Raw genomic sequence first — 26,938 nt, 5'->3', positions numbered from 1 at the left:
CCCCCTGCCCCAATCCTTCCTCACCCAGGTCTTGCACACGCTGGGGTGGTGGGACTGTGCAACCTGATGGTCTTTGGTTGGTCTCTTCTCCCATCCCTGGGCAGAGATGCCCCAGCAGTAGGGGCTGGGTAGGATGAATGGCCACCCCACCACGGGCAGGGCCTCCCCGTGCCCACCAGGATGCCCTGGGAGCTGGGGTGGAGGACGGCTGTCACACAGGGAAGGGGACAACCCCATGCTCACTTCCCCAGGGGAGCGTGCGGGGCAGGGAATGGCAGGCAGAGATGGCACAGGGGAAGCACCGGTGGGCTGCCCGGCTGCTTGTTCCCCCCCCCCGTGTGGCGATGCTGAACCATCTGCAGGAGGAGGAAATGCTATAAAAAGGCCGGGGGGTTCAGAGGGGACGTCCTGGCAGGAAGCAGCTTGAGCGGTGATCGCCGGGGCTCAATAGGCTTTTCCTGCCTTACAGCAAATCTCCCAGCTGCTCTCCCTGCTGCACCAGGGCCAGTTCCAGCCCAAAACAAACCACAGGGGAAACAAGTACACGGCCAAGAATGGCAGCAGGTAAGGCTGGCTCTCAGCCCTTCCCTTCCCCACGCCCCATTCCCCCGCGTCTCTGCTGCCTCTGCTTCAGCCCCACTGGCCCCAAGAGCCTCCAAGGGCAGGAGACACCAGGGCAGCAGACACACAAGGCAAAACCTCGTCCCCGGTTTTGCTGACCTGAGATTGGGGAGGTAGGTCCTCCCTTCAGGGGATGGCTGTGCTCCTCTGGTCCTGGCTCCCCGTTGGTATCCAGCGCCCTCGTAGAACTGCTCTTTGCCTCCTTCCTGGGGCACCTTTGGCAGCTCCTTCCATACCCACCTGAGCTCCCCTGCAGCCATGAACCATCCGCCTGTCCTTCCTGGGGGAGCACCGATGCGTTCAAGTGCGATGGGAAGGTGCACCGATGAGCACAGAGCGTCCCAGCTTTGCAGGCAGCAGCACAAGGACGAGCTTTCTCGCGGCTCTGGGTACTTTCTTAGAGATGCTGTTGATGTGAGTTCAGGGCATCTGTCCCTGGGCCAGGAGGCTAGCGAGGGAGAGACCCTGCTAGCAGGGATGGGAAGGACTGAGATACCCCAGCTGTGTGCTGAAGATGTTTCCAGAGACAAATTTTATGGCATTACCTTTAAATTATGGTGTTGACATATGGGGTCAATGCTCCCAAGGACGCCAGGGCTTCATCGCTGCCTCGCCATGTCCCCCCCGGTCCTGCCCAGGCCATGGGCAGACACAGCTTTCTCCACCTTTCTTGTCATCATCTCCATCTGCTGAGGATGGAGAGGAAGGGAGAGCCGCTCTGGGGCTGCTGGGGCAGGGCTAGGCTGCGGTGCTCCTCGCCCGGTCCTGCACATGGGCAGCTCCTCCAAATACACAGGGAAGAGCACGCAGCTCCCTGTTTGCTCAGGATCTCCTTGCTGCAGGATAAAAACCCTCTCAGGCAAGAAATGTAGAGCAGCCCCACATGTAGCCCAGCACCCAGCTGGGGCCCAGTTTTCAGAGGGTCCATGGCACTCCTGATCCCAGTGCGCTTGGGTGTTTTTTTTTTTTTATAAAAACCAAAACAGCAAACCCATAACTCATTAATTGATGGGGACTGAAATGATTATGCCTTCGGTACTGTGAACGATGGACTGAGAGGATGCCCACGCCCCACCTCTGGGTCATTTTATGGGGGATAAAGACAACCCCCTTTAAAGTAATTGGTGGGGCAGGATCGTGCTGTGGGTTGAAGTACTGTTTGAGTGTCTTGGCCCCCTCGCAGGGCTGCGGGGCTGGATGCGGACTGCCTGAGCACAAAGGACAGTGGGCACGGCGAGAGTGAGGCGGAGGACCGTGATTCAGAGAGCGGGTTTGAGCTCTCCGTGCAGCAGCTGGTGGGAGAGGAGCTGGAAACCCTCCTGGAGCCGCAGGCAGGTGAGGTGGCCTCGCTACTGGGACCATGCTGGGGCTGGTGGGGGGCTCCAGCAGCGGGATCGCCTCAAATAACACACTAACCCCATTCAGAAGCTAAAACTGGCTGGCCTGTGGCAAGCCAGGGGACATCTCATAGCCTAGGGTGGCTCTGACAGTGGCAGATGCTTGGGACAGCAGGTATGGGACCATCCTATGCTGTTGGTACCAGGCAGTTCACAGCAAAGGGACTTACTGAGCTTCACATTGGATTTTTTTCATGTTTAACAACTCTTGGTAGATCTTTCCCCCCATAGATGTGTCGTCTGTTGTTGAGATGATTTGTGAGGTTGGCCTCTGTAGGGGTGAAGTCCAGTTTAACTACGCACCCTGCGAACACTCTGCCTCCCATGCTGAGCTGGGCCCCTTCATTTCACGGTCTAGTCCATGCAGAGTGAGGGAGGTGAAGCGTTGGCCTTGTCGAGCCCCTCATGATGTTACAGACCCCTTGAGCCCCATCAGGCACCTATTTCCTACCAGGCTGAACTCGTCCAGTCTTGTCTCCTGTGACCAACCTGTTACTACTTTTAGTGTATCTTTATAGAGATGCGGTGACCAGAATTGTGCGCAGTGTTTAGGGTACATCTGCGCTGGTGGTATAAGGAGGTCTTCTGGTTTGTTCTTCATTCCTCTCCTGCCCAAGCTCCATGCTGAGCTCTGTTACCAGACTGTTCATGGTGACTCCCAAATCCCTCCTCTGTGTGGTGGGAGAGTCATCAATACATGACGTGTCGTTCCCCGTGACAATTATCCAACGGTTGGTGACAAAGAAATCCACCAGCCACTTTTTGCTCACGGCACTCTATTACTAGGTCCTTCGGCAACCCCCTGCTTTTATGTCGTTGGGTGTTTTAGTGGAGTCAACACCAATGCCATCCACTTCTCCACGTCATTTATCACGATGTTGAACGGATACTCTGGGACTCCACTAATGACCTCCTTTTGTGGGGAAGGTTATTTATTCCTACCCTCGCTTCCCAGCTTTTAACAGACATTGGTCCCCAACAGAACCTGGCTGTTAATTCAGGGACAGCTCAGGTCCCCTGTGAGCCTGGCTGGTGCTCTTCTGCAAGCTCAGGTGTCCTCTGTCAACCAGGACTCTTCATCCACCTCTTCCAAAGACGCCAACAAATTTGCAAAACGCAATTCCCTGCCTTGCAAATGTCACGTCAATTCTTGTCTGAATAGCAGGTACTTGGCTATCTGCTGTTTTGCATATAAAGATTTCTATGAATTTGCCTGCACTAGATTCACCTTCATGTGCTTAAAAACTCATGTCACAATTTCTACCTTCCCTTCCTCTGATACCGTATTCATTTGAAGCAGTAGTTAATGAACAGCAGTTAATAAACCAAGCAATTTCATATCTGAGTTCCTCTAGCACTCCAGGGTGAATACCATCTGGGCCATTTTCTACATGTTCTTTTTATTGATTTGCTCTAAAAATCTCTTCTACTGGCATTTCAATTTGAAAGAGTTGGGCTGACTCACGTCCTGTAGCAGAAATTTCATTGTGGAGCCTCTGCGCTCCTCCACAGCAAGAGGAACTCATTGAGGTTTGCTGCTGTAGTCATTTTAATTCCAGAGTTGGGCATTTTCTGTGCTCTTGCTTAGAGAGAGAACCACGCTGCTTCTCTCTGTTTGCCTTCCTGCCCTTTTATTTTAGTAAGGAGCAAATGAAGAAAAAGCTGAGTGAAACGGGAGCTGCAAGCTTCCTCAGATTTAAAGGTCCTGCAGCTGAGAGCAGGGAGCAAAGAGGCTGCCCAGCTCCATCCCACGGGTGTACTGACATGCACCGGTCCCAGTAAAGGGACTGGTGGACCTGCTCAGCAGATCCAGTCCTGCCCAGACAGGTAGCACCCTAGAAAATCTGTGCTACGGCAAGGCATATCCATGAAGCGCCATCTCCCATGCTTCTTGGATTTGAGAGGGAAAAAAAACCCAAAACCCTTTTGCCAAATTACTGGACTTTCACAGTGAACGCCAGCGGTGCACGCTGAGGCTGTGCCAGCGTGGCTTCCTGCCTGTGCAGGAGTGCTGGACGTGACAAAAGAGGCTGCCTTGTTTCAGTGGTGAAAAACAACCTTAACCGTGAGCCCAGACCTTCCCAAAAAGGCAACGGAGCACAGACGACGGGAGCCGCTGGACTCCTTCCTCCTCTCCCAAACACAAACAGAGAAGTGGACTTGCATCCTGAGAGAGGGAGGAAGGAAGCATTGCTTGTGCTCGGGGGTATCGTAACAGCTGGCTGAGGCTGTCTGGGCCTTTGTGCTATTCGCAGCGGGGGGGAACTGCGCGAGTAATCTGTCCCAGCCAGCTATCTGGTTGTTTATGCTGTAAGCATCGAGCTGCAGGCTGAACTCTCGGCGCCGTCTATTAACACCTATCCCCCACCAGTGAAACAGAGCGCTCGCAGCAGCAGATGAGAGATATAACTTTATTGATTATAAAAACAACCCCTGCTCCCAAACCACCATTAAAATAAGGCAGTAAAGACTTATCGGTCAAATTAAACATACCTAATTATAAGGTTTCACGATCACAGGACTGTCAGCCCACTGAGTCTTGGCTCTCCCTGCAGCGAGCAGACTACTGTTGTGTCCTGCTCCAGAGCTGAAGCATCAAAGTATTCAGGGAATGCAGTGGCTTCTTGCAGACTGAGGAGGAGAGAACTGTGGCTGTTTTAGAGCAAAAACATGGGACTTCAGCAGGCTTGGGAGATCTCTTAAGGAACAGTCACTGCCACTGAAAGAAAATACTGAGGTTGCAGAAAGAAATCCTGGAAGTTAAGCAACAAGAGAATTTTGGGGCTTCAGCTGAAACAAAAATCTAAGCGATGTATCTGCCCTTCTCTCCTTACTGGGTTTGAATCCCAGCCCTCACCCCCATCCCACCCCAGGACACAGTTGTTTTTCAGAGGAAAAGGACTAATTAGTTGGCTGAGGAAGGAGACTTGTCTCAGTGACTGACTAGCCACTGACTGAGGACCACGTGTCCCAGGCGTGGCAGGGTATTATCTTCTGGAAGCGGCATGATAAGTGCATTAGAGTGGGGACCCTCCTTTCAGAGGTCGCTTTGTAAGTCAGAGCCACGTAATTATTACAGTGACACCAGCCCTTGCCATCTGACTGGGATTGCCGTGTTTTGTTACCAGACACCAGTTATTTGTTTTGCTGCTCTCTGGCTCAAAGTGTTTCACAAAGCTGGCGGTCGCTTCGAACCTCCCAGTGGTTCTCGGTTACCCTTTGGAAATGAAGCAATGCGGGGCTGGAAGGCAGCCTCTGTGCACCACATCACAGAGTCTTGTTTACCAACTGCGAAGCTCTACCTTAAAAAACAAGAACCTCCGTTTCCTTTTCTGCCGCCTGATGAGGAAGCTATTCCAGGCTCACCCTGCTATGGGGTCCTTCCTTTAATTTCCAGTATACGTTTATTCATGGACAGTTATAATCACTTCTTCTTTTGCCAACACTATTTTAAGCATAAAGATTTCCTTTGTCGGTGCTTATCTCATCAAAATAACGACAGGTTGCAGCCAGATCCCTGGTGAGCATTTGCTTCCTTAGGCTAAGCAACCCCTGCCTCTTGGGGTCTCCATCACATAAGCCTGGACTCGCTCCTGTTTTCATCTCAATAGTCTTCTCTGCACTTCTGTCATTTCAGATCCTCTTTCCTACGGATGGATAATCAGATTTGTATGTAATACTCCTAATCGGGTCTCGCCAGACCTAGTAACAATACCACGGATATGTCCTCATGCCAACAGGGAATACCTTGACCAACACATTGTACGATTCCATTTGCCCAGTTCAGGGCAGAATCACGTTACTGGTACACTAACGAGCCAGCAGCCAACACCCACACCAGGCTCCCACTGCTCATCTGTTTCCAATTGATGAACAACTACTTTATAGCTCAATTTTTTGTTACCAGTCTTCAACCATCCAGCTGTGCATTTTATAATCCAGAATTTCATTCTACTTCTGTTATTATTGTTTTCACAATAACCCATTCCTTTTCGGTCTCAATATGCCTGCTTAGCAACAAATTCCCACCCTAGAGTGACCCTTACGGGAAGTCCACTAGTGACCTTTCTGTCCGATACTTCCCCCTTGAAAGCTTTCCATTGTCATCTCCCCTTTAGCCAGTCCTAAACCCTCACTTTCTCTGGCTTTGCTAACAATTTAGTGAAGTGCCACTTGAGGCTGCAACAAATGAGAAAGCAAAGTGATCCTAAGGGTTATTATATTAAAAAAACAAACAAACAAAAACCCCAGTAGTTTTAAAGCAGTTCTAGTTTGGTTTTTATAAGCTGCTGGTTTAAACGATGCTGCTGGTAGCTTCTCCCTAGACCCGTTTACAATCAGTCCTCTCACAGTTGATTTCAGGAAGTCTCATTTAGCAATATTTTTTTTCCCTTTCTTCCCCCCTCCCCTCTTCTCTCCTGTGGTCTCCTCTACTCCACGTCTCACCAACAGTTCTCGTTTTCACTCCCTCCAGAGCTGGCCCTCAAGAGGCTGACGGCTGCTGACCCAGCATGGGTGGCTCGGCTCTCCTTGCCGCTCACCAGTAGTTACAAGGACAACATCTTCTCCCCTGACTCTCTGCATTCACCTCAGGATGAGGAAGCTGCAAGGCAGGAGAAACCAAGGACCTTTGAGACCTTCGGCAAAGGTGCTGGGGCTGACTCGAACGCCGCCGGGACAAGACTGGCCAGCACTTTCCTTTCAGAAATGAGCACCCTCTTTGAAATGATTTTGTCCCAGAAAGTCCAAGTCCACAATGAAACAGGCTCGGGGCTTCTGCGGCAGCTGTCGGCACGTGGGAAGAGCTTCGGACTGGAAGACAGTGCTCCTGTTCTGTAGGCAGCTTGGCGGCTGTGATAAGGAGATAAAGAGTCAGAGCGAGCTGCTTTCCGCATTTGGGGTGCACACGTGTGCTTTAACAGGGTCATTGTATCATCCACACCTAGACTGATCACGGCAGGCACATTTCTTCCTTTGCCTCACCCCATCGAATTTCTCCATGACTGACTTCACCTTGTTTAGTTCCCTCCTACCCGCCTGTTCTTGCCTTCCTAGCTTTCCTCCTCTTCCACCCTCATCTTTCACCTTACCATCACACTCGAGTCACCCAACAGCAGGAGGGCCCTTTCCTCCCAGGGCAGGCCGATTGAGGGGAGGGGTTGTTAGGTTAACCACAAGCACAACGCAGTCAGCTACACCTACATGATTATAGACTGTACACCACAGACGATAAAATATTGCGGTCATGGACTCTGCAACATGCTGCAGAGTTGGGCTCCAGGATCTTAGTTCTTATTTAAATAAAACTGGTTTTTTCTAACACTACCATCTCTGGAACAAGGTGCACTATAGGTGACATAATGATGTATCTGCAGAAAGCCTGAAATGGCAACTCAGAAAGGGAGATCTGCCTGTCATCTCCCATTGATCCTTTCAGCTTTTGTGGTTCTACCACTGTGAACTTGGCATTTTGTAAAATGCCCCAAAATCAGCACTTCTGCCCTGGCATCTCTGCTATAGCTGCACTAGGTGCCCACGATTCCCTTCTCCATGCTCCCTTTTGAGGCCATTGGATTTTGGAGCGTAGTCTTTGCCCAGAAGCAGACAACAGATGGCTGGAGTCTGCCAAAGGTAACCTGGGAAAAAGGAAGTGTGAAAACACTGTTTTGAAATATTCAGTCACAAGCTTCAACCACATTACAGGTTTTCACTTTGATCTGTATGTATGTGAGCTACAAGACAGTTTTAGGATAATAGCACGTGTAGGAAAACTAAGATACAGATACTAGTAACAGAGGAAGAAGCTCAGAGGTGTTGTTAGCCATGGGGACGTGCACTTGCAGAGAATGGAAAGACAACAGTGGCATAAGCATCTGGAGTGCATTTGTAGGCTTAGGCAGCAGTGCACGGATGGCAGGTAAGCGCTTCGGGATTGTGCACACATAAGGCTCTTCTGTACCACAGTTTGTGCCTTCCAACTATGATAGAAAACACCAGAACAAATTTGGGGCATGCTGGCAAAGCGGCTGTATAGGTGAGAAGAGAGTCATAGAATCACAGAATAGTTTGGGTTGGAAGGGACCTCTAAAGGTCATCTAGTCCAACCCCCTGCCGTGGGCAGGGACATCTTCAACTAGATCAGGTTGCTCAGAGCCCCGTCCAACCTGACCTGGAATGTTTCCAGGGATGGGGCATCCACCACCTCTCTGGGCAACCTGGGCCAGTGCTTCACCACCCTCAGCGTAAAAAATTTCTTCCTTATATCTAGTCTAAATCTACCCTCTTTTAGTTTAAAGCCATTCCCCCTTGTCCTGTCACAACAGGCCCTGCTAAAAAGTTTGCCTCCATCTTTTTTATAAGCCCCCTTTAAGTACTGACAGGCTGCAATAAGGTCTCCCCGGAGCCTTCTCTTCTCCAGGCTGAACAACCCCAACTCTCTCAGCATTTCTTCATAGGAGAGGTGTTCCAGCCCCCTGATCATTGTCGTGGGCCTGGCTATAGCCCACGGTATGGGAATGAAGATAAAGGATCGCCTCCACTGCTAGCAATGCACAACATCGTTGCTTGCTCAGAGACTGCAAAAGCGAGGCTGAGAAGAGACCGCCAGCCTTCCCTCCATGGGAGTGCAGGGCCAGCGCTGCTTTATACACACTGCTTTCTTTCCTTCGCCATCGTCACGTTAAACATGCTGAGCTGACTTCTCCATAGATACCGCAGTTCACAACACAAGTTTCCCCAAAGCTAATTTGCTCATGGTGGGGCTGTCGCATCAGGTGTCTTTGGGTGATATTTTTGGCTTTCATTTTACTGTTAAGTTGAAAAAGAACAGGCAGCAAGCCCCAGCAGACATGATTCTGGAGCATCTCAAGGGTGTCTTACCTGTGTTCCTTTTCCATGCGCCTAGAGGTGACAGTGCCCTGCTTTTAGCATGTACACATGCAAGCCACAGCAGCAGACAATCATACAGATAATTTAAAGCAGAGTAAATGAGAAAGTTACCCCTTTCTGCTGCTCTTGGGACCAAATGGCAACAGCAACAGAGTAAGATTTCCCCAGGTAGACTCTTTAATATCCAAAATATCCACTGTTGTATTTGGAGTCTCCAAAGTGCTTTACAGATGACCCCACTACGCTGATGGGTTTGCCCCAGCCTGCTAATACTGCCGTGCTGCTAATAGAAATGTCTCACTGTTTTGTTTCACAAACAAAACAGGCTGTTGCACCAAAACAATGACAGCGAGCCAAATTCTAACTGAGATGCAGCTGTGCAAACCACGAGGGAGGCATTTCTGTGACTGTGAGGAGATGCAGCCCTACGGGATTCCGCACACAGGGGACAAACACACAGCACCTCACATCTTCCTCTGGAAAGTTACTTTGATGTGCCTGTCAAAGGACAAACTTTACACAAAAATACATTATAATAAGACGACTAAAAAGGAGACAAATTCCTCTCTTGGTTCAATTTCCTGATTCTGCAAACTGCTTTCAACCCCCCCAACCCTTACCCCCATCCTGTCCTGACCACTGCGTAAGCACGCTGTGGATTATCACAGAATAGGAAATCCACCCGAGGAATTTCCTGCTAATTGTATCCTGCTTGATAAAGGAAATGGTCTAAGAAAGTTTGGTCCGAGCAGAAAGAGAGACCAGACTAGAAGAACAATCAGATGTGTTGAGCTCTGGCTGTGCCCCTCCCTTGCTGAATGGAGACCACAGCAAGTTCAGGATGGGGCCATTGCCTTTGTTTTTCAGAGCCTGATCTACACAAATCACCAGAGCACCATGGCTACAGGAAGTTGGACAGTTTGTACAGATGCCCTTGAACCAGTTTAAACTGGTGTGGACAAACGTCTTTTTCCGGATTCAGCGGCCCCAGTTGAAGAAATTATCATACCAGCTGCTTGCCACCGTCTGCCTGACAGTGGTTACTGCCCGTTGGGAGCATCCCTTTTCCACTTCAGTGAAAATGAGCCGGCGTGCTTAGCAAACATGTGCAGTATAAATTTTGAAGAAAACCTTGCTCATCGTGACTCAAAGGGGTGTACCCCTGGGAGCAGCTTACTGCCACAGCTGAAGGAATAATAACTGGGGACCGAAGGGCACTGACAATGGCGCAGGATGGCTGAGGACAGCCATTACTTTCACCAGTACAGGTGGATCTGTAAGCCATATCCCACAAAAACCTGTGCCCTAATAATCAGAATTCACTCTCTTGCTTGCATGCAGATTAAACTGCCACAATGGCAATGTAGAGACAAGCCCAGATTGTGCTGGTAGCAGAACCACTGTGGGAACAGCTAGCCTTGAAGTGAGATCAAATTGCCTGAGAGGGCGCAGGCCAGGCCCATCACAGAGTTAACAGCCAACATCACCATATGGTGGCTGGTAAACCTCACTGGGGGACCGTGTGCAAGATGCGGAGGGCTGCTGGAATTATAGCCCCAAATCATAGCACGGTGGCATGGTGGGAGTCTATACGTAGCTCTATAGAGAAATGTAGGAGCATAACAAAGGTCCTTGTATTGGAAGGTAGAGGGCCAGACGACATGGTGGCATAGGAGATATCACAAGGTTTATTCTCAAAACCCTGGTATTTAAAAATGGCTCCTGTTCCATTAACAGCAAGCTTTCTCTTTCCACTCACTGCTAGCCTGCTTCCAGCCCCACGCAGACTAAGAAGGGCTGCCTTCCCTTCTGCCTCCTTGTTTCACTTACCAACTGCTCTAGTAACAGCAGTGGTGGGGCTCCAAGCACTGCAGTTCCAGTGGCGTTGCCCTGTTTCTGAGGGCACTGCTCCATCCTGCACTGCCAAGTGTCATCATGTGGAGTCTGTCTGCGCTCCAAGAATGGGGCAGGGTTAGGGCAGATTGTCTTGGCTGGGTGGTGTGGAGGCCTGCAGGCACATGCTCAATAGCCCAGAAACAGGGGCTAGATGAAGAGGCTCTTATTCCGGAAGGGAATGGATGCTTTGTTTGCACATCTGAAAGTACATTAAAACAAGATATTAATGATGCATCATACTATGGGAACAGCTTCTCCTCTTCAGCTCAACTGGAAATAGCTGGTAAGAAGTGGAAAAACTGAAAAGTAAAAGTGCTCCCTTCCCTTCAGTAAAAAGGACTCCTTTTTGCCATGGCCCTGTGCTACCCTTCCTTTGGCAATATGGGCCCTGCTTTTATGGGGTCACGACACGATGCAGTCCCGCACACCCTCTTCCCCCACTGCCCGCGGTACCTTCCACCTCCTCTTCTAACACTCGCAGTCTCTCCCGGGAGTTCCTGTTCCCTGCAGCAGCTGACTGTCGGTAGTGTCTCATCGCTTCTGCCAGGTTCTGCTGCACTCCAAGGCCCTTCTCATAGCAAACGCCCACGTGATACCTGCTTTGGGCATCCTAGCCACAGGAGAAAGCACAGCAATCGGCCCCACACGATGGAGAAGTGACAACAGCACACAAAAGGAGAACAGGGAGTCTTTAACACCTGCTTTAAAGTTTACTGCTCTATCTTTGGTCACCTTCTTTAAAGTTTATTCCTCTATCCCTTAGACCATATCTTCAGCAATTTAGTCCCTTCTCTGAGCACATAGTGAAGCAGAATTTCTTACCAGCTACCTCTGATTCCACTCATTCCTATCCCTTTCCAATTAAATTCACCGATTTCCCTTCAACATCCAGGTCTGTGTCATGGGAACAACGGAACAGCCGTCTCCGCAGAGTACGCTCAGGGGTCAGAGCTAAGAGGACTTGGGCAGCCTTGACTGCACCCACATCCTGATCACACCCAAACTCTGAGCACGCCCTTTGGACTGCCCTACTACAATTCACGCAGAAGTCTTGTAAAAACATAATGAATGCCAGAGAGGTACTTGCTGCCGAGGGCTGGAAGATTCCCCTTGGCAGCATCAGGCTATCAGGCCTTCAACACAACAGTGCACCGCTATCTTGCTCAGCCCCACCTAATTATATTCCAGAAGAAATCTCAAGCAGCAGAAATGAAGTCAAGCAAATAAGTGCTAGAGAAAAAGCACCTGAACTACTCAGACATATGTAACTGCTGAGAATGAACTAGAAAGTAGAGGATGTCACTGCAGATGGGTCAGTGAAGCCAAATCCAAACCTGTGATCTGTTTATGTGTCAGCCGTGCACTTTTATTTTTGAGGTCCAATGGGAGGAAAAGGGTCTCGCAGATAGCAAAAAAGCAAGACGACGGTCCCAAAGTCTTTGAAAGGATGGAATGGGCTAGTGACCACACAGACCTTTTCCAGCAGAAAAGCCAGCAACAGAACTTGAAGAGTATTACTGCCAGAAACATGATCTAAACAAGGCTTTGCAAAAAAGAAAAGAAGGAAAAAAAGGAAGTAAGTAGCAAGTTTTCTTTTCTCATGGCTTTATTAACATATTGCAAGTGTTGCTGTCTGGAATGTAGCTGGTGGAGGAAAGCGAAGAACTCAATGAGTGGGTGCTTTGCAAAATGTTGCAAGTCTCAGTTTATGACAGCAATAAACTTCTTTAGAGATGAGATAAACATGTTGAAGGATTGGCACTTCAGATGTGACAAGAGACAGGGTTAAATAAGTATGAAGTATTCCACTAGCCGTCTCTTACATGATGAACATCTCGAAGACAAGACCGCAAGGAGAAGAGATCCCCAAATTAGCATGGCATAAGTGACTGCGATACACTTTGAAATCTGAAGGTCAGACTCAGTTCTCCAACAACACTCTTTAATGTTTTTTATATTCTATGGTTGCATGCATGAAATAAGGGAGGATAAAGAGTGGTAACCAAAGTAAAATGCAGTTCTCTGAAGCATTGTTCCATTTGGAAGAACGTTTGTCAAAGCTCCCCCCTCAGTTCTAGCATAGAGCAACAACCTGAGAGAGAAACACTGAACACATGACTTTTTGTGCCTGTTTTCCCTTTTTTGGAATTGTAGCTAAATGGTGCCGTCCTTGCTTCACCCATGTCCAGCAGTCTTTTAACCATCTAAAAGTAAATTCATGCTCCAGGGTAATGGGAAAAGAACATACTCGTGGAGCCCTTGTCCCAGCAGAATGCGTGGGGTTACATCCCAGGGAGCCTGCCTGCCACCAAGGATGAGGCTGTGGTACCTCTGCAGCCAGCATCCACTGGGAAGCAGAGATGGGGAAAGATGATTGAGTTCTGAGAACTGTCATGGCTGTGACCAAAACATGCAAAACACTGATATACCGGGGGGTACCCCTGGGACCTGCAGTTACGTGCTAGATTTTCTGTTGTTAAGCGCTTACTAGGCATTCAGTAAATGACAATCAACTATTTAATAAGATAATTCATTGTTATATCGTGCAGCATACGCATCTGACATCAGGCTGGAAGAAGGGAGTCAGTGATGCAGCTTATGAGAGATCTTTAGCAGATTTGGAATTAAATACTGTGTCAACCATCACGAACGTGATGTCTGAGCTGCTGGGCCTAGTCAGGTCTAATCTCCCCAGTCATCTGACAGTGTCTGGATTCTTGGAAGCGGGTGAAAACTGAAGTCGTAAAGTTTGCAAGTGATGTAGTGTCATTGAGAGTGATCAAATTTACTGTAAAGAATTAATTAGAGAAGATCTTGCAGGGCTAAGAGCGGGCAACACAGTCACAGAGGAAACTTAGTGTTGACAAATGCAAAGTAGCGCTTATAGAAAGAAATTCGTGAGTCACTGTGATAGTTCCCTGAAACCATCAAGTCACTGCTCAGTGGCAGGCAAAAGGGCAAACAATATTAGGAATTATTGGAAGGGAATACAGAACAAAGCAGAGGATCTCATTATGTCAGATCCCTGGCATGTCTCCATCCTGTGTCCAGTTTTAGTCCAAGCATCTGAAAACGGTCAAAGGAGAATTAGAAAAATAGAGAGAAGACTGACAAGCAAAATGGAACAGCTTAACTACATGGAGAGACAAACTAAACTAGCGCTCTGCAGCCTGCAAAAGAAATGACTCAGAAAGGACATACTAAAAGGCAACAGAATCAGAAGCATTAGCCAGAAGAAGAGGGAATAGCTATTAATTATTTTCCATTACACAAAAGCTGTAGGAACTGAAGTTAAAATGAGTAAGTTCTTCAGAAAAAACTAGCTATAACAATGCAGTGCAAGCTGAAAATGAGTGAACAATGTCACAGTGCTGTAAAGAAACAGAACTGTGGGATGCAGAAACCTGGCTGCAAGACATGGGTTGTCATACTTCTACTCCTCTAAGTGCTGGTAAGGGTTCAGGAGCAGTACTATGCAGAGATTGTGGCACTGCCCTTCAAAAAAAAAAAAAAAAAGCAAGCCTGTGTCACTTGGAGAAAGTTCAACAGCAAGCAAGAAAATGGTTGGGGATCGAGACAACATGACGTGTGAAGAGAAACTGCAACAATGGGGGAAGGCTGAATGGAGATTCAAGTATTTAAGTACGTTAAAGGTCCCTGCAAAGAAACAGAAATAGTCTTTTCATCCTCTCTGTAGAAGGCAAGAAATAATGGGCCAATTTTGAAGAACAGGTTAGAGAGAGACGCAACAAAGTTCTCAAAATGATACAATAGTGAAAGAGTTTGACTGAAGAGGGTGTAGATGCCCCATAATGGGAAACCTGTAAAATTATGCTAGATGAATATAAGCACTGGTGCTGTAAGAACTACTCCAACCCAATAGGGCTGTTCCTACATTCATGTTTTGTAGGGTCTGCGCCCCAGGGCCTGTTTCCTCTCCAAGATGCACCAAGGCTCGACTCCATCCTTTCAGACTGTGCGGTAAAATCCTGACACTCGCTCCCATTTCCTGAATGGGAGAAGTCCTGAAATCTGCCACCTGTAACCTGCAATGACCTCAAACTGAGAACAATCATAGCTTGCAAAGGGATTACTTACGCCGTTCTTCGCTGCCAGCAGCAGGTACTTCAGACCTCTCTTTTCCTTAGGTTGCAGTCCTCTCATGTAGAACACTCCAAGACAAGCCTGTGCCTGCAACAAAACCACATGATACAAATTAGCCAGGATTTTCTCCATTAATTATTCCAGTTCTTTTACTGATTCTGCAAGTTGTTCAAATGCTGGGGTTACTGCTGCAAGATGGGTGTGCGAAGTACCCTGCTTGCTGCAGAGCCTGTTGACAGAAGGGGGGCTGTCTTAGGAAAAAATCAGTCTGACATGCTAAACACGAAAAATCCCATTTGATCTACAGAACTCCACTATACGTGCAGTAACATCACCATACTAACACCGTAAGACCCAGAATATCGTTTCAAACTGCACTGTGGAAGTCAGAGCCAGAGAACGGTTCCTACTCGTGAGCTGTCCGTAAGATACAGCAGATGCACTTCCTGGAACAGCGTGCTACGTGAGATACAGTCACTGCCAGAACGACTGGCATTCACAACACAAGATGGCACATGCCTAAATGCATCTCCTAAAGAGTGGGAAAGGAGGGCAGGGTACACAGATCCATGTGGATGAATCATCCTGAAAAGTCACAGATACAATATGAGGATCTGTTCTTACTTCAAGCATCTCATGGAAGTTCCTCCATCAAAGCGACCTGTACTCTCAGAATTGAGCGGAGACGAAACACAGAGCTACATTTTCAACTGTAGGTCAGTTTTCCTAAGCCAATGGTCTAATCCAGGTGTCTCATCTAAGAGCCACATTAAAAAGCCCAACAGCAAAACAGACAACCAACACTGCTGACACAGTGGGTACCTAGCTGCCTCCCATGCGCAGGCAGGGCTGTCTCCCATACACTGTCAGGAGTATAAATATGTTGGAAGAATCTTGCTTCCAGTCCCACAGATGCTGCTTTCTAGGATGTCTTGTGGTTCAAATCCTTTAGACGGGGTTCTCTGCTGGCTCTCTCCTATGAACTCCCACACTGTGGACACTAACCTCTGTAATCCCAGCCATTGCTGCTTGCTCCAGGAAAGTCACTGCCTTCTGATGCCTGTCCCATTCATTTTCAGGTCTGTGGCATAAGAAGTATCTAGCGTAGCGGTACTGTGCCATGGGGTGACAGCTGCTGGCTGCCTGGTAGTAGTAAAAAGCTGCCTGGAAAGAGAGAAACACGCTTGTGTGATTCAGGTAATACATGCCCTCAAACATGACATGACTCCCCTCTGGCCAGGACAAGCTTAACCTCTCTGTCTAGATCTATCACAAGCTGCACACGCTTACCCCAGCAGCTCTCCCACACCTCCCCGCTGAAGAACATGAGATTGTTTAAGTGAGACAGTGGACTGCAACTATACGAGAGCCCTCTAACCACCCTGCCTTCTCTAGTCAAAACTCCCCATGTTGAAGGGGGTGGCACTGGGCCAACAATACCAAAGCTTACTCTGTGCCAACGGGGATCTGCACAATTACTCCAAACAAGCTGCCTTTGCAGATCTTTCCAGCTACAGAAGATGCTGACTATGGCCAGCATGCACTAGATGGCAGGCTGTAGTTAAGGTATGCAAACTGGACGGCTCGAGATGTAAAGAAGCCCTCGGATGTGCAGTGGTGTTTTAAATACAGTAACATGACAGGTTTCTCCTCGGTACTCTCCTGGGTGCTAGTGGCACAGCCTGTGTACCTACGAGAAGACCTCAGAGGCTACGAGAAAGGGGATTTCAGTAGCACGTCTCTGAGGGGATCTATGACACTGAAGGCAGCACTGCAAACCCACAGTTTATATTATTTCCAGCATTTTCTAATGAGACTTCAGAGACTGTCACACCCATGCAAAAGGAGAAAAGCGCCCATGCACCCAACAAAGACCACTCTCCTGGTCTGTGCCGCACTTATACAACCCTACAAGCCGTGGATACCTTTTCCAAGTCTTTTTCCGTGCCTCTGCCATGTTCGTAACACAGACCCACATTGAACTGGGCTTTGCTGTAGCCTCGATCTGCTGCCAGTTTGAAGCAGGTGTAGGCTATCCTGTAATGGCCCGCTCTCATACTTTCAATCCCTGAGAAGAACACAACATAAAAACAGGGAAAAAGAAAACGGACAGAATGCAGCCTCAAACGAAGCAACCTCCCCCACAGCTACTGGGCCTTCCTCGGCGCATGCCAAGTGCTCCGGTCCACTTGTGGCTGGCTCACCAACCCTCATTCCACAGGACCAAAGTTTCCATAGGAAAAATGGCAACACTGAGTTTTAGGGGTTTTTCTAGTCTCATGGCAAAGAAGGATCATGGGCTAACACAATGTATGGTTTGCACAGAAGTGGCTTGATTTTTTAGTGCTGCAACTAGTGGTGTATAGAGGGCAGGGATTTTTTTCTTGGATCATTGCATCTTCCTTCAGCTCGTCTTAGAGTTGCAATTCTGCAATTGCTTTTTCAGCTTGCCAGGAAGACTGAGATCTCAGACAATGAAAAAGGATACAACGATATGACAGTTTGTGTTGCAAAAAAGACAGAGGTGGCTTAATTTCCAACTACAGATGTCAGGACAACAGTGCAGGCTTCAACCGAGCCTGGATTTAAATATGCTGATATAAATCAGGTGGCAGGATGGGACAAAGGGCAATAAATCTCTCAAAGCACAGTTGAAATTGCTGAAAGGAGGCTTCAGCTTGGGTATATGCTATCTCTGCCTTCACACAAGACCTACAACAATTTGGAGGTCCTCCAAAAAGAGAAATGCATGGTTTAAGGACAAAACAAATCCAAGTCCACATTACCGAGGATATTCAATGCAATGGAAATGTCAATCCGGAAAATCTGCTGCAATTGGAAAGCAGCTTCCTCCAAATGCCCTCGCTGAGCTGGGTCACCCTGAGGAGTTAAAGAGGAAAGCTATTAAGACAGCAAAAACATACAAACCCTATAGGAGACTCTTTCTTGGAAACCGAGCAGTGAGACACATTTGTACTGTACTCTGGTTATCAGGAGGGTGATGTAATCTGGTGTCACATGTCCACAAAAAAAATCTCCCTGTCCTACACAGCCATCTAGTTAGGGAAGCTGTACGGACATTGCTCGCCTCCCCTCTGGCCAGGGAGCTTGGTGTAGCCTCTCGGACATCATCCGACCTTTCAGAATTTAGCAAATACCCGATACCACTCATAACTCCCCCCTTCAAAAGTAATGTTAGCCCTCGTTCACTCTCCCGCATCATGTCAACAGCACAAACAGTCTCTGCCAAACATGCATTGACATATTTGTATACGCTTTACACAATTCAAGCTGAGCCCACACTGTCAGCTTACTGAACACTGCACACTCCTAATAAAATGCTGCACAGCAGAGACAACGTCTTTTCTTTCTCAGTAATGAACAGTATTTTTTACTTTACCACAGCTCTGGGAGGTGGGAGGAGGATTAGCGTGGCCTGCAGCTTTAGCTTCCAAGCTTGCGTACAAATTCAGTGCCATCGAGCGGCAGCAGTGCACACTGCACACGAGCTGAGATGCCTCCGCACTCGGGGAAGTCATGGAGCAAAAATGCCCCTTGCCGCCCAACAGCTTTACTGCTCAGCCAGCACTCAGAGCTGCTCACAAGAGGACAAGACATGGACTGACTCCCCTCCTCTCCCGAGACCTGCCCCACGACCTACGAAGGAGCTAGAGGCTCTCCCTATGGGCCCTGCAGAAGTGGTACCTCCTAGGATGGGGAGCTCGATGCTCACCCCCTCGGCAGACCAGGTGAACGCCTTTCTGGTGGGGGAGCAGAGGTCACTTCACGTCAAAGAGAGGATCCCACTCTGTTAAATACTGAATTTATCTCCACTCTGTTCACACTGTCCTTGAGCAATGGCTCAGCTGACTGATTTTTAAAATGGGGAATTGTCTGCACCTAAGACTGTGAATTGCAAGGAATTAGCAGGTTTAATCACAACAAGAACAATAATATAATTTACAGCCTTGTGACTCTCAAGCTGATGCACCCTCTTCAAGCCCAAAATGTCTTCCCCTCTATAACAGACAAGAGCCAGCCCTGACTTGCAGCTTTAGGAGGAGTGAGACCACCTTCTCCAGTCATGGGTTGTCTGGTAAAAACCAAAATAGCAACAGCATGTAATCACCTAGTGAAAGATTGCATCAAAATGCGAATTACACAAGAACAGACTAGGGCTACTGGATAGGGTGGGGTTTTTTTTTTGTTTGTTTGGGGGGCGGGGGGTTGCCAATGGCCTTCAGTGCTTCTCTACTAGCACCCCTGTTACATAGACACCTTAAAGGATGGGGATGCCAGTTTATAGTTCCTGGAACTTTGCTCTGGCTAAAGCCGAGGGCAGCATGTCACATCTCTCTTTCTCCTGGCCTCCAGCTGTGCAGGGCAGAAAACAGTCTTGCGGGTGAGTGGATTGCTCAGGCTGTGCTTGGGGTTGCATTGAGATGTCTTCCTGTAGGGATGCGAGGGTGCGAAAAATGAAAGTGTACCTTTGCACTGCGGAGAACCGGCTCCAAGCTGGAGCTCTCAGGGATTTGGAACTCCCCTACATTAAAAAAAAAAAAAAAAGAACAAAAAAAGCAGGGTTAAGCAATGCTGTATCTTCGCCTCTTCCTCCTCTTTCCATCCTCTCTAATCCACAGCTCTTTCCTAGAGGACCGATCACCCACCCAGTCAGGGACATTAAGAACAGAAGGAACACCGATCAGTCTGACCTTTGTATCAAAAGCAGCCAAGTGCCACATGAATACAGCCCTGTAATCTGCAGCTGGCTAATGCACCTCCTCCAGAAAGGCCCCCAGTCTTGATTTGAAGACACCAAAAGGTAGAGGATCTCCCGCTTGTTCTGAAAGTTTGTTCCAGCAACTTGTAATCGCTGCTTTAAACCTCTGCGCTTCATTTCAAATTAAAATACATCTGGTTTCTGCTCCCAGGCGCTGGCTCTTCTAGGCTTTTTTTCTCTTTACTAAAAAGCCCATTCTCCTTTTGAAAGTCCTGATATGACTAATCAACCCCTCTTGATTCTCATCTGTGATTCTAAACAGACTGTGCTGTTCATGTCTTTCAAATGAAGTACTTTTCTGCCTGAGTTGATTAATTTTATGACTTTTTGCCACTATTCCTGAATTTTCAACATTGTTATTGAAGTGCGGACCCTCTCACCAGTGTCATAGGAAGGGTAAAATTGCCTCCTTATTTGAATTCGTAACTGCCTAGTTTGCATGTATCAGAACTGTGCTCCTATTCTCATTGTATCACACCGAGATCTCACGCTTAGGTGCTTGCCTCCCTAGCTCCTTTTCCAGGTAATTTCTTTCCAGGGTACAGTTCTGCTTCTGCAAGGGGCTGATCAGACATGCTATTCCAGCTGCACCGTATGCAGGCTTAGGTTATCACCCCAACGTGCCCCACTCGCTCATCGCTGCCCTCTTAGACACGCTGGCACAACCACACGTTCAGCCACTATCCCACCAGTTTCGATCAGAATTATCTAACGAAAACATCTACAGCAAAAGCTAAGCCACCTTGCTCTTAACAGAATTGTGCTGGAAGTGATTACACAGGCGTTTACACCAGCTACTCTAAGAGGATGGTGACCTCCAGCAAAGGGGATGAACCGGTGAGGGCTGACTGAGGCCAATTATTTTTAACCTGAATCACAGTAAGCAGCTGGATCCCACCGGGCACCTCACACCAGGTGCTGAAGCCTGGATCACTTCAAGCCAGTGCTGCGAACGCAAGAGGTAGCTGTGCCCTCCCCGTCTCCCTCTCAAGCTGTGTGACTGCAGAGCAGGGAGCTAATATGAGTGAAAAAAAAAAAAAATCAGTCCTTCTGGGGGCCCAATTCCTTGATTCCTGGCACTATATGGCTACACAAGCACTTGTGCCGGCACAGCGACAGAAACGACTCTGCAGGATTGCTTCTTGCAGTGCCTGCACCGTCGCACAACGCACATGAAGCCGTGGCCTATGTTCCAGCTGCAGCCTCATTACTCCCAGATAAATAATTCCCCCCTGGCTGTATTAAAATGTATTTTATCTGAACAAGCCCCACTCACCCAACAAGCAAGATCGCTATGGCAAACACAATTTCTATTCATCACTCCATCGAAAGTAATATAATCTGTGAATTTATTAGTTGTGCTTTACATTTATTTGCGGATCAGGCATAAAATTATCTGATCTTTCTCTCCGTAAGACTCCATCTCTTGTTCAGGTATCTCCTTCATGATGTAATTTGATTTTTTGCCATACATACAACAGCAAGTCTCATGAAAAAAAATTGTCTGTATTAAAAATTCTCCCAACTATTTGTTTAAACAACATTAGTACATTCATGCTTTTAAGAAACTTTACATTTGGCATAGACATCTACTCCTAAATCCTAGATTCATCGTTTACTGAGAAAACATGCTGTAATTTGGACAAACCATTCCCCCATGAAAAATAAACAGGAAACTAATTCTTTATTTTAACACCTTGCAAAACTGTCTCATGCCCCTCTCCCACTGGAAATCCCTCCTCACCCAAATCCCAGGAATCTCCCCAGATTAGAGTTACCACTCCCGGAGCGCATAAGGTCATTTGGAAGAAAACATAGGGACCAACCAATCGTGACACCCGGTCCTATCTCCTGAAGGACTAGATTATCGAATTCTCTCGGAACTCACCTTTGAGGCTTGGCAAGCCTCAAATCACAACTCTTCAGGGATATCATGATCTTTAAGACTCGACTGTTTCAGAGCAGCTGCCTCAATACCAGGCACACAGTCTAAAAACAACGCTTAGGTTCCTTCAGCAGTTAACGGAGAAAAAAAAGCACCCCCCGGCAGCAAAGTATCCCACCCCACTTCCACGGAATGAGAAGACCAGCTTAGATTAACCTTCAGACTATCATTAGGCAATACAAGCTCACCCCAACGGTTTGTTTCTTATCTCCCAAAGAATGGTCAAGCTTCAGCAGAACTTCACAGGAACTAGGCTTTGAGCAAATTCATTGCTATATTGCACACACAGAACCACATTAAATTATTCTTAAGTTTGTATGTTCAAAGCACACAAAAGCTGGGAATACCACAGTTGGAATTTTCTGTGCAACTTTGTTTCTACTTCTTCAAACGTGCTATGATGTAACATGACTATGCATCCTCTTTTCCATACAATCTTGCAGCTTTCAGTGAACCGGGTGCCCAACGCTCACATATTCAGCAGCTAATAAATATTTGGTATTTCCCCACTGTTCATCCTATAGTAATCAGATGTTGCTCAAAGCTAGCTCCAAATGAGGAATTAATAATCTTCTCACAGACAGTCTAGATTGCTCATCCCAAAACATCCAACCGCTTCACAAGAATGAATTCACAACAAGAGCTGGACAAAATCCAGGATTTCTGCCTCATGGAAAATTTTAGTGTTTCCAATTGGTTTCATTGTGCTTTGAAATGAAAACACACTTTTGAAATGTCTGTAATCTCAGAATTGAAATAACGAATTTTACAGTTCTGCCAGGGGTAAAATACAACTCCCCAGGGCAGCATTCAGCTGCTATAACACTGAGACTGGCTGTAATCACCTGCTTGTTCACTATGTGCCTTTAACTTCCGGCAAAAAGCTTCGTGTGAAGCACGAATTGCATGAAAAAAATAGGATGTGATCATGCAGCTGAGGACTTGCTGACAGTAATATCCAGAATGCTATTCATAGCAACTTTTAAATGAATTTCCTGGAGTTTTGTTTTTAAACACACTAGAAGTAATAGATTCTATCATGTTGCGTTATTTTAAAACTGGAACGGCTCATCTGCAAAGCTGGGGTGTTTGGATCCATCACAAAGGTCTTTGCCACTTGAGGTAACGAAGCAGCTGACAGCAATAACAGATTGTCACCGTATATGTAGACCAGCGCAAGCAAGTCTGGAAATTAACCGAAACACTGAAGGAAAGGGTGAGGACATGGAATTCTCTCTAGAAGGTCCTTTGCCATTGCTGGCAACAGCAAACTGGAGAAGTGAAGGTACATTCTGCTCCACCCCGAGTTCTGGAGGTCTGTTCTCTAATGGCAAGACTTTGCTACCAGATTCCCCTGTATCATCTGCCAGGCGTCTGTCCTGCCCTTCCTTCTGCTCTCCCCAGCTTCCTGCTGCATTCTGATTTAGCCAGCCTGGATCTTTTTTGGTAGCTAAACACCAGAAAGAAAAAAAAAATCCTAAACCTTAGGCAGCTTTTTCTGTAGAAAGCAAAACATACTCTGAGAGAAAGGTATCACCAAGGCATCACCAAGCTTCACTTTAAAACTTTCCACGGAAAGATTCACAGGACTTCTCACATTACAAACCCATGCATTTTTTCAGACTCTTCAGTAAAAATGACTGAATCTCTTCACCCTGACTTTTCTCTATAAATTCCCACAAATGGATGCACAGCATAATGTGAGAATGTAACCTGAGGACCTACGTATTGAGAAAAATCAAATTATTTCTGACATATTATCTCTGACAACTGACAGTCGTAGATGCTTGGGCAAAAAGTGTAAGGAACAGGGATTATAAATTCACGCTTCTCCTGGCAGAACTTTCCAGCAATCAGCTGTTCTGTGATCTTCTGAGCAGGAGGTTTCAGCTGGACCAATTAAGTTTAATTTGAATGTGTAATTTTACCTAATCACTTCTCAGAACCCATTTATACTTCTGGCCTGTAGCAATGCGTTCCACAATTTACCTGTGCACTGGCCAAACATGTACCGTCTTTTGCCTTTTTTCAAACTCGCTACCCGATCATTTCTGTGCTGCCTATTAATATGTGTATTATGAAAAGCCTTGTCCCTATTCACCTTTCCTCAACACTTTTAGTTTCACAGAGCACTAGCACACCCTCTGCCGCTTCTTTTTTAAGCTGAAGAGTCAGTCTCTATTTGTATGTAATTGTCTCCTTGTCATCCTTTTCTATGCCATTTTTGTTACTGTTTTTAAGACAGAATGTCTTTTCCTTAAGCGTTCAAGATGCGGCTGCATCATAGACTTACACAAACCTACGATACTGTCTCGTCCTCAGTTCCTTCCAATAATTAACATTTAATTGGCCTCACTGCTGCTGAGCGCTGACTTAACCTTATCAAAAACATATCCACAGTGACTTTGAATGTTCCCTCTGCAATCCAATTATTAATTGGACACTCCTCATTCTGTATGTGTATTTACAGTTACATTCCCCTGCATATACTAATTTAACCTACCTTGGGATTACCCTGGTTTTCGTTCTTGTGCAATCTTTTGCTGTGACTTTCACAGTTGACTGTCCTGAATAATTCTGTACCACTTGCTTCTTCTGCCACCTCACTCGTCACCTCTTTTTTCCAAATCACTGCTGGCTGCGCTGAACAGAGCAGGTTTCCACAAAGCACTTAGGGGACTCCACCAGTAATGGCTCTCCATTGTGAAAACTATTTCTTGTATTTTAAGGAGTTACTAGCCCAAGAGTAGCCCCTCCCTCTTCCTTCACATCAGCTTTATTTCTCCAGATAGCTTTTTTTTTAGGTCCTGGCTGAAAGATTTTCAGAAAGCTAAAAGCTGGATAATCTTGCTCCACATGCCTGTTGACTTCTCCAAAGAACTCTTAAGAGATTTACAACTCTCTTAAGTCTCTTCAATGGAGCAAGCTGGCCTGAGAAATGGCTTCCTAAATCCTTCCAAGACCTTTGATTCTTTGATATAGCATGCTCATCCAGGTATCTAACATCTCTATTCTATAACACAGTTTCTATCAACTTAGAATTACCTTTTTTGCAGTTTTGCGGCTCAGTCAACCCCCCCTTTTTAAAAGCCTGCGTCCAATTTGTCAGTGTTCATTCTTCTGGTCATACAGCAGATTTAAGCACCGGATTACTTATCATCATTAGAGGCTCTGTGATTTCATAGCTTCTGAAGAACATCTGAACAAAGAGCGTGTGGCCTTAGTGACTTGTCACTGTTCAATTTATCAGTTTGCCTAAAAGCTCTTCCTATTGACTCTCAGTAGGAAACTGTTTGTCAGACACAGACGTACGTTCACTCCTGACTGTTCAGCTGTGCCAACTGAAGGCATCACCGTCTGCACTTACTCCCCACCACTTCTCCCAGAGGTCCATGTCCAGTAATCTGCCAGCAAGGCACCGTGTTTGAGTGCTTCTTAATACGCTCCAGGCAAAAGCAGATGGGTTAAACAGCCTAATTGGCAGTTTAGGTAAATTAACCTGGCTGTTTTCCTGGAGCTAATTAGGAGACATGGAAACAAAATGCTCCATTTGCCAACTGATCGGAATGGTAACCTCTGGCAGCAGATGGGTTTGATAAGCAGCGATGGGCAGTAGCTTAAATCGGCACAGAAGAAAGCCAAAAGTCTGGAAGAAAGCAGAGAATGGGGAACCCCTCTGACCTTTTCTGCAACACCTTACATCATCTAGTCAACATCTGTGGGATTGATTTTTATGTGCCTCTTCTACACCACGATCATACGTTGTCCCCCTTTCTACCTGCTCCAGCAGGCTTCCTGCTTCTAACAGTTTTCCTGAAGTGTTTATACATCTAGTAAGCAGCCCTGTTGTAGGCCTCAGCTAACCCTCCTTGATATGGCTTTAAATTTAACATGTAGGACATGCTTTCCTGGATATGACTTCAAATTTTTTGAAGGATATCTTCCTATTTTTATAAAACTCATTTTAATAAGAATGTCTGACGCCTCCTTCCACTGTCTTATCTACAGCATAAGCGCTTGGATATATACCCTCATCTTCCAGGAAGAAAATAATTCCTTTAGTTTCACACCACGTAGACAAGTCACCCAGATCACTGGTGCAGCATTCGCCTGAATCGTCCACAATAAAAGGACAGAAACCGGACGCTGTAATGAGGTCACTAAGGCAGACCAGTATTGCTAAAGCCGATGCCACCTGCACAGTTACAGCGCAGGCTCCTCCCTGCCTTCAGGAGCTTTTTTCCTCTTGTCTCTGGACTCCTGATTCATCTCTCTGAATTTCTGTCTTTCCACTCTAACCTATCTCCTCAAGCGTCAATAAATGGCTATAGGCTTCTTGGCTCCTAGCTTTGCCTTGGGGAAACTCAGACGCTCAGAAGTCCTTCTGCCGCAAGCATCCTACCTCGCAGCACATTGCACGTACCTACTTCTGCCCAGGGCTGGCTCTCTCCTTGCCCTGAGGGGATGACTGAGGATGAATTCTCTGGTACAACCTCTGGACTTCCTTTCTGCAGGAAGTGGGACCCCAGCTGCGCACCGGGACAGCTGGTTGAGGCTTCAGTCACCACTGAAATACAGAGCGCAAAACAGTTCCTGTTAGCTGTGCAGTGTCTGCTTTAGGAGACAACACCGCACTGTATATCTACCCAGCGTCCTCCTCTGCTCCGACTGCAAAGCCAAGCAGGAGGAAAGTTCAGGGAGCAGAGCCCAGAACAGAAAACAAAGGTAAGGGCATGCGGGATGCAAAGTGGGATTGCACCAAATCATTAAGAAACAGCGAGATTCCCCTGACAGATACCAGCCCTCATTCTCCCCAGAGAGCTTGAAAGCTGGTTGTCAGCTTCTCACAACAGCTCTCTTCCAGTCTTAGTTAACACATCACGAGGCAGAAATCCTGTCCGACAGCCAGGCCCTCCCACAACCCCTTCTCACAAGCCAGGGCTGCTAACCTGTCTGCTGAGAGGGCAACGAAGAAAGCCAGAGAGACCTGTGCTCTCTCCTGGCGTCCGGCAGCGACCTCAGCCACGAGATCTGTCTGACCAGCTGCAGAAGCAGCGCACCGAGTGCTCCCTGAAGAAAAGCAGACACAAGTCAAGGAAGACAGCACCACTCCCTCCTTCTGTCCCTTTTCCATTCGGCAGCTTGGCCACAGCTCCGTTTCGGGGAGCCCTCCCACCACAGCTACCCTCCCTGGGGCCCCCCGCCGTGCGCCGGCCCCCCGGCTCCCTTCCCCTTTCCCCCCCCCAAGGGCTTCTGGCGACATCCCTCCCAGCCAGGGGCACCCGGCCCTGCCTGCTGCTCCTCACC

At 47.4% G+C, this 26,938-nt stretch overlaps 2 protein-coding genes across 2 annotated transcripts in view; one reads left to right on the top strand and one right to left on the bottom strand.

Moving 5' to 3' along the window:
* The window catches only part of PCDH12 (protocadherin 12), a 9,769-nt gene extending 2,906 nt beyond the window's left edge, over positions 1–6,863 (top strand). The window contains 3 exon segments of the mRNA XM_009330002.1: positions 429–564; positions 1,805–1,956; positions 6,493–6,863. Of these exon segments, the coding sequence (XP_009328277.1) occupies positions 429–564; positions 1,805–1,956; positions 6,493–6,857 (653 nt within the window). The 3' untranslated portion in view covers positions 6,858–6,863.
* Positions 6,458–26,695, bottom strand: KIAA0141 (KIAA0141 ortholog). Its single transcript, XM_009330003.1, has 10 exons — positions 26,581–26,695; positions 26,055–26,198; positions 19,394–19,449; positions 17,693–17,786; positions 16,832–16,974; positions 15,912–16,070; positions 14,901–14,993; positions 11,256–11,412; positions 10,737–11,001; positions 6,458–6,869 (listed from the first exon to the last, which is right to left on the bottom strand). The coding sequence occupies exons 5-9, from the start codon at positions 16,961–16,963 to the stop codon at positions 10,745–10,747; spliced, it is 798 nt and encodes a 265-aa protein (XP_009328278.1). The 5' UTR covers positions 16,964–16,974; positions 17,693–17,786; positions 19,394–19,449; positions 26,055–26,198; positions 26,581–26,695; the 3' UTR covers positions 6,458–6,869; positions 10,737–10,744.
* Between the last annotated feature and the right edge of the window lie 243 nt (positions 26,696–26,938).

Source organism: Pygoscelis adeliae, unplaced genomic scaffold (genome assembly GCF_000699105.1).
Source record: "Pygoscelis adeliae isolate BGI_AS28 unplaced genomic scaffold, ASM69910v1 Scaffold248, whole genome shotgun sequence".
In the NCBI taxonomy this organism is placed as follows: Eukaryota; Metazoa; Chordata; class Aves; order Sphenisciformes; family Spheniscidae; genus Pygoscelis; species Pygoscelis adeliae.
Note: the sequence above shows the minus strand (reverse complement) of the source record. Positions and strands in the feature narration are given on the sequence as shown.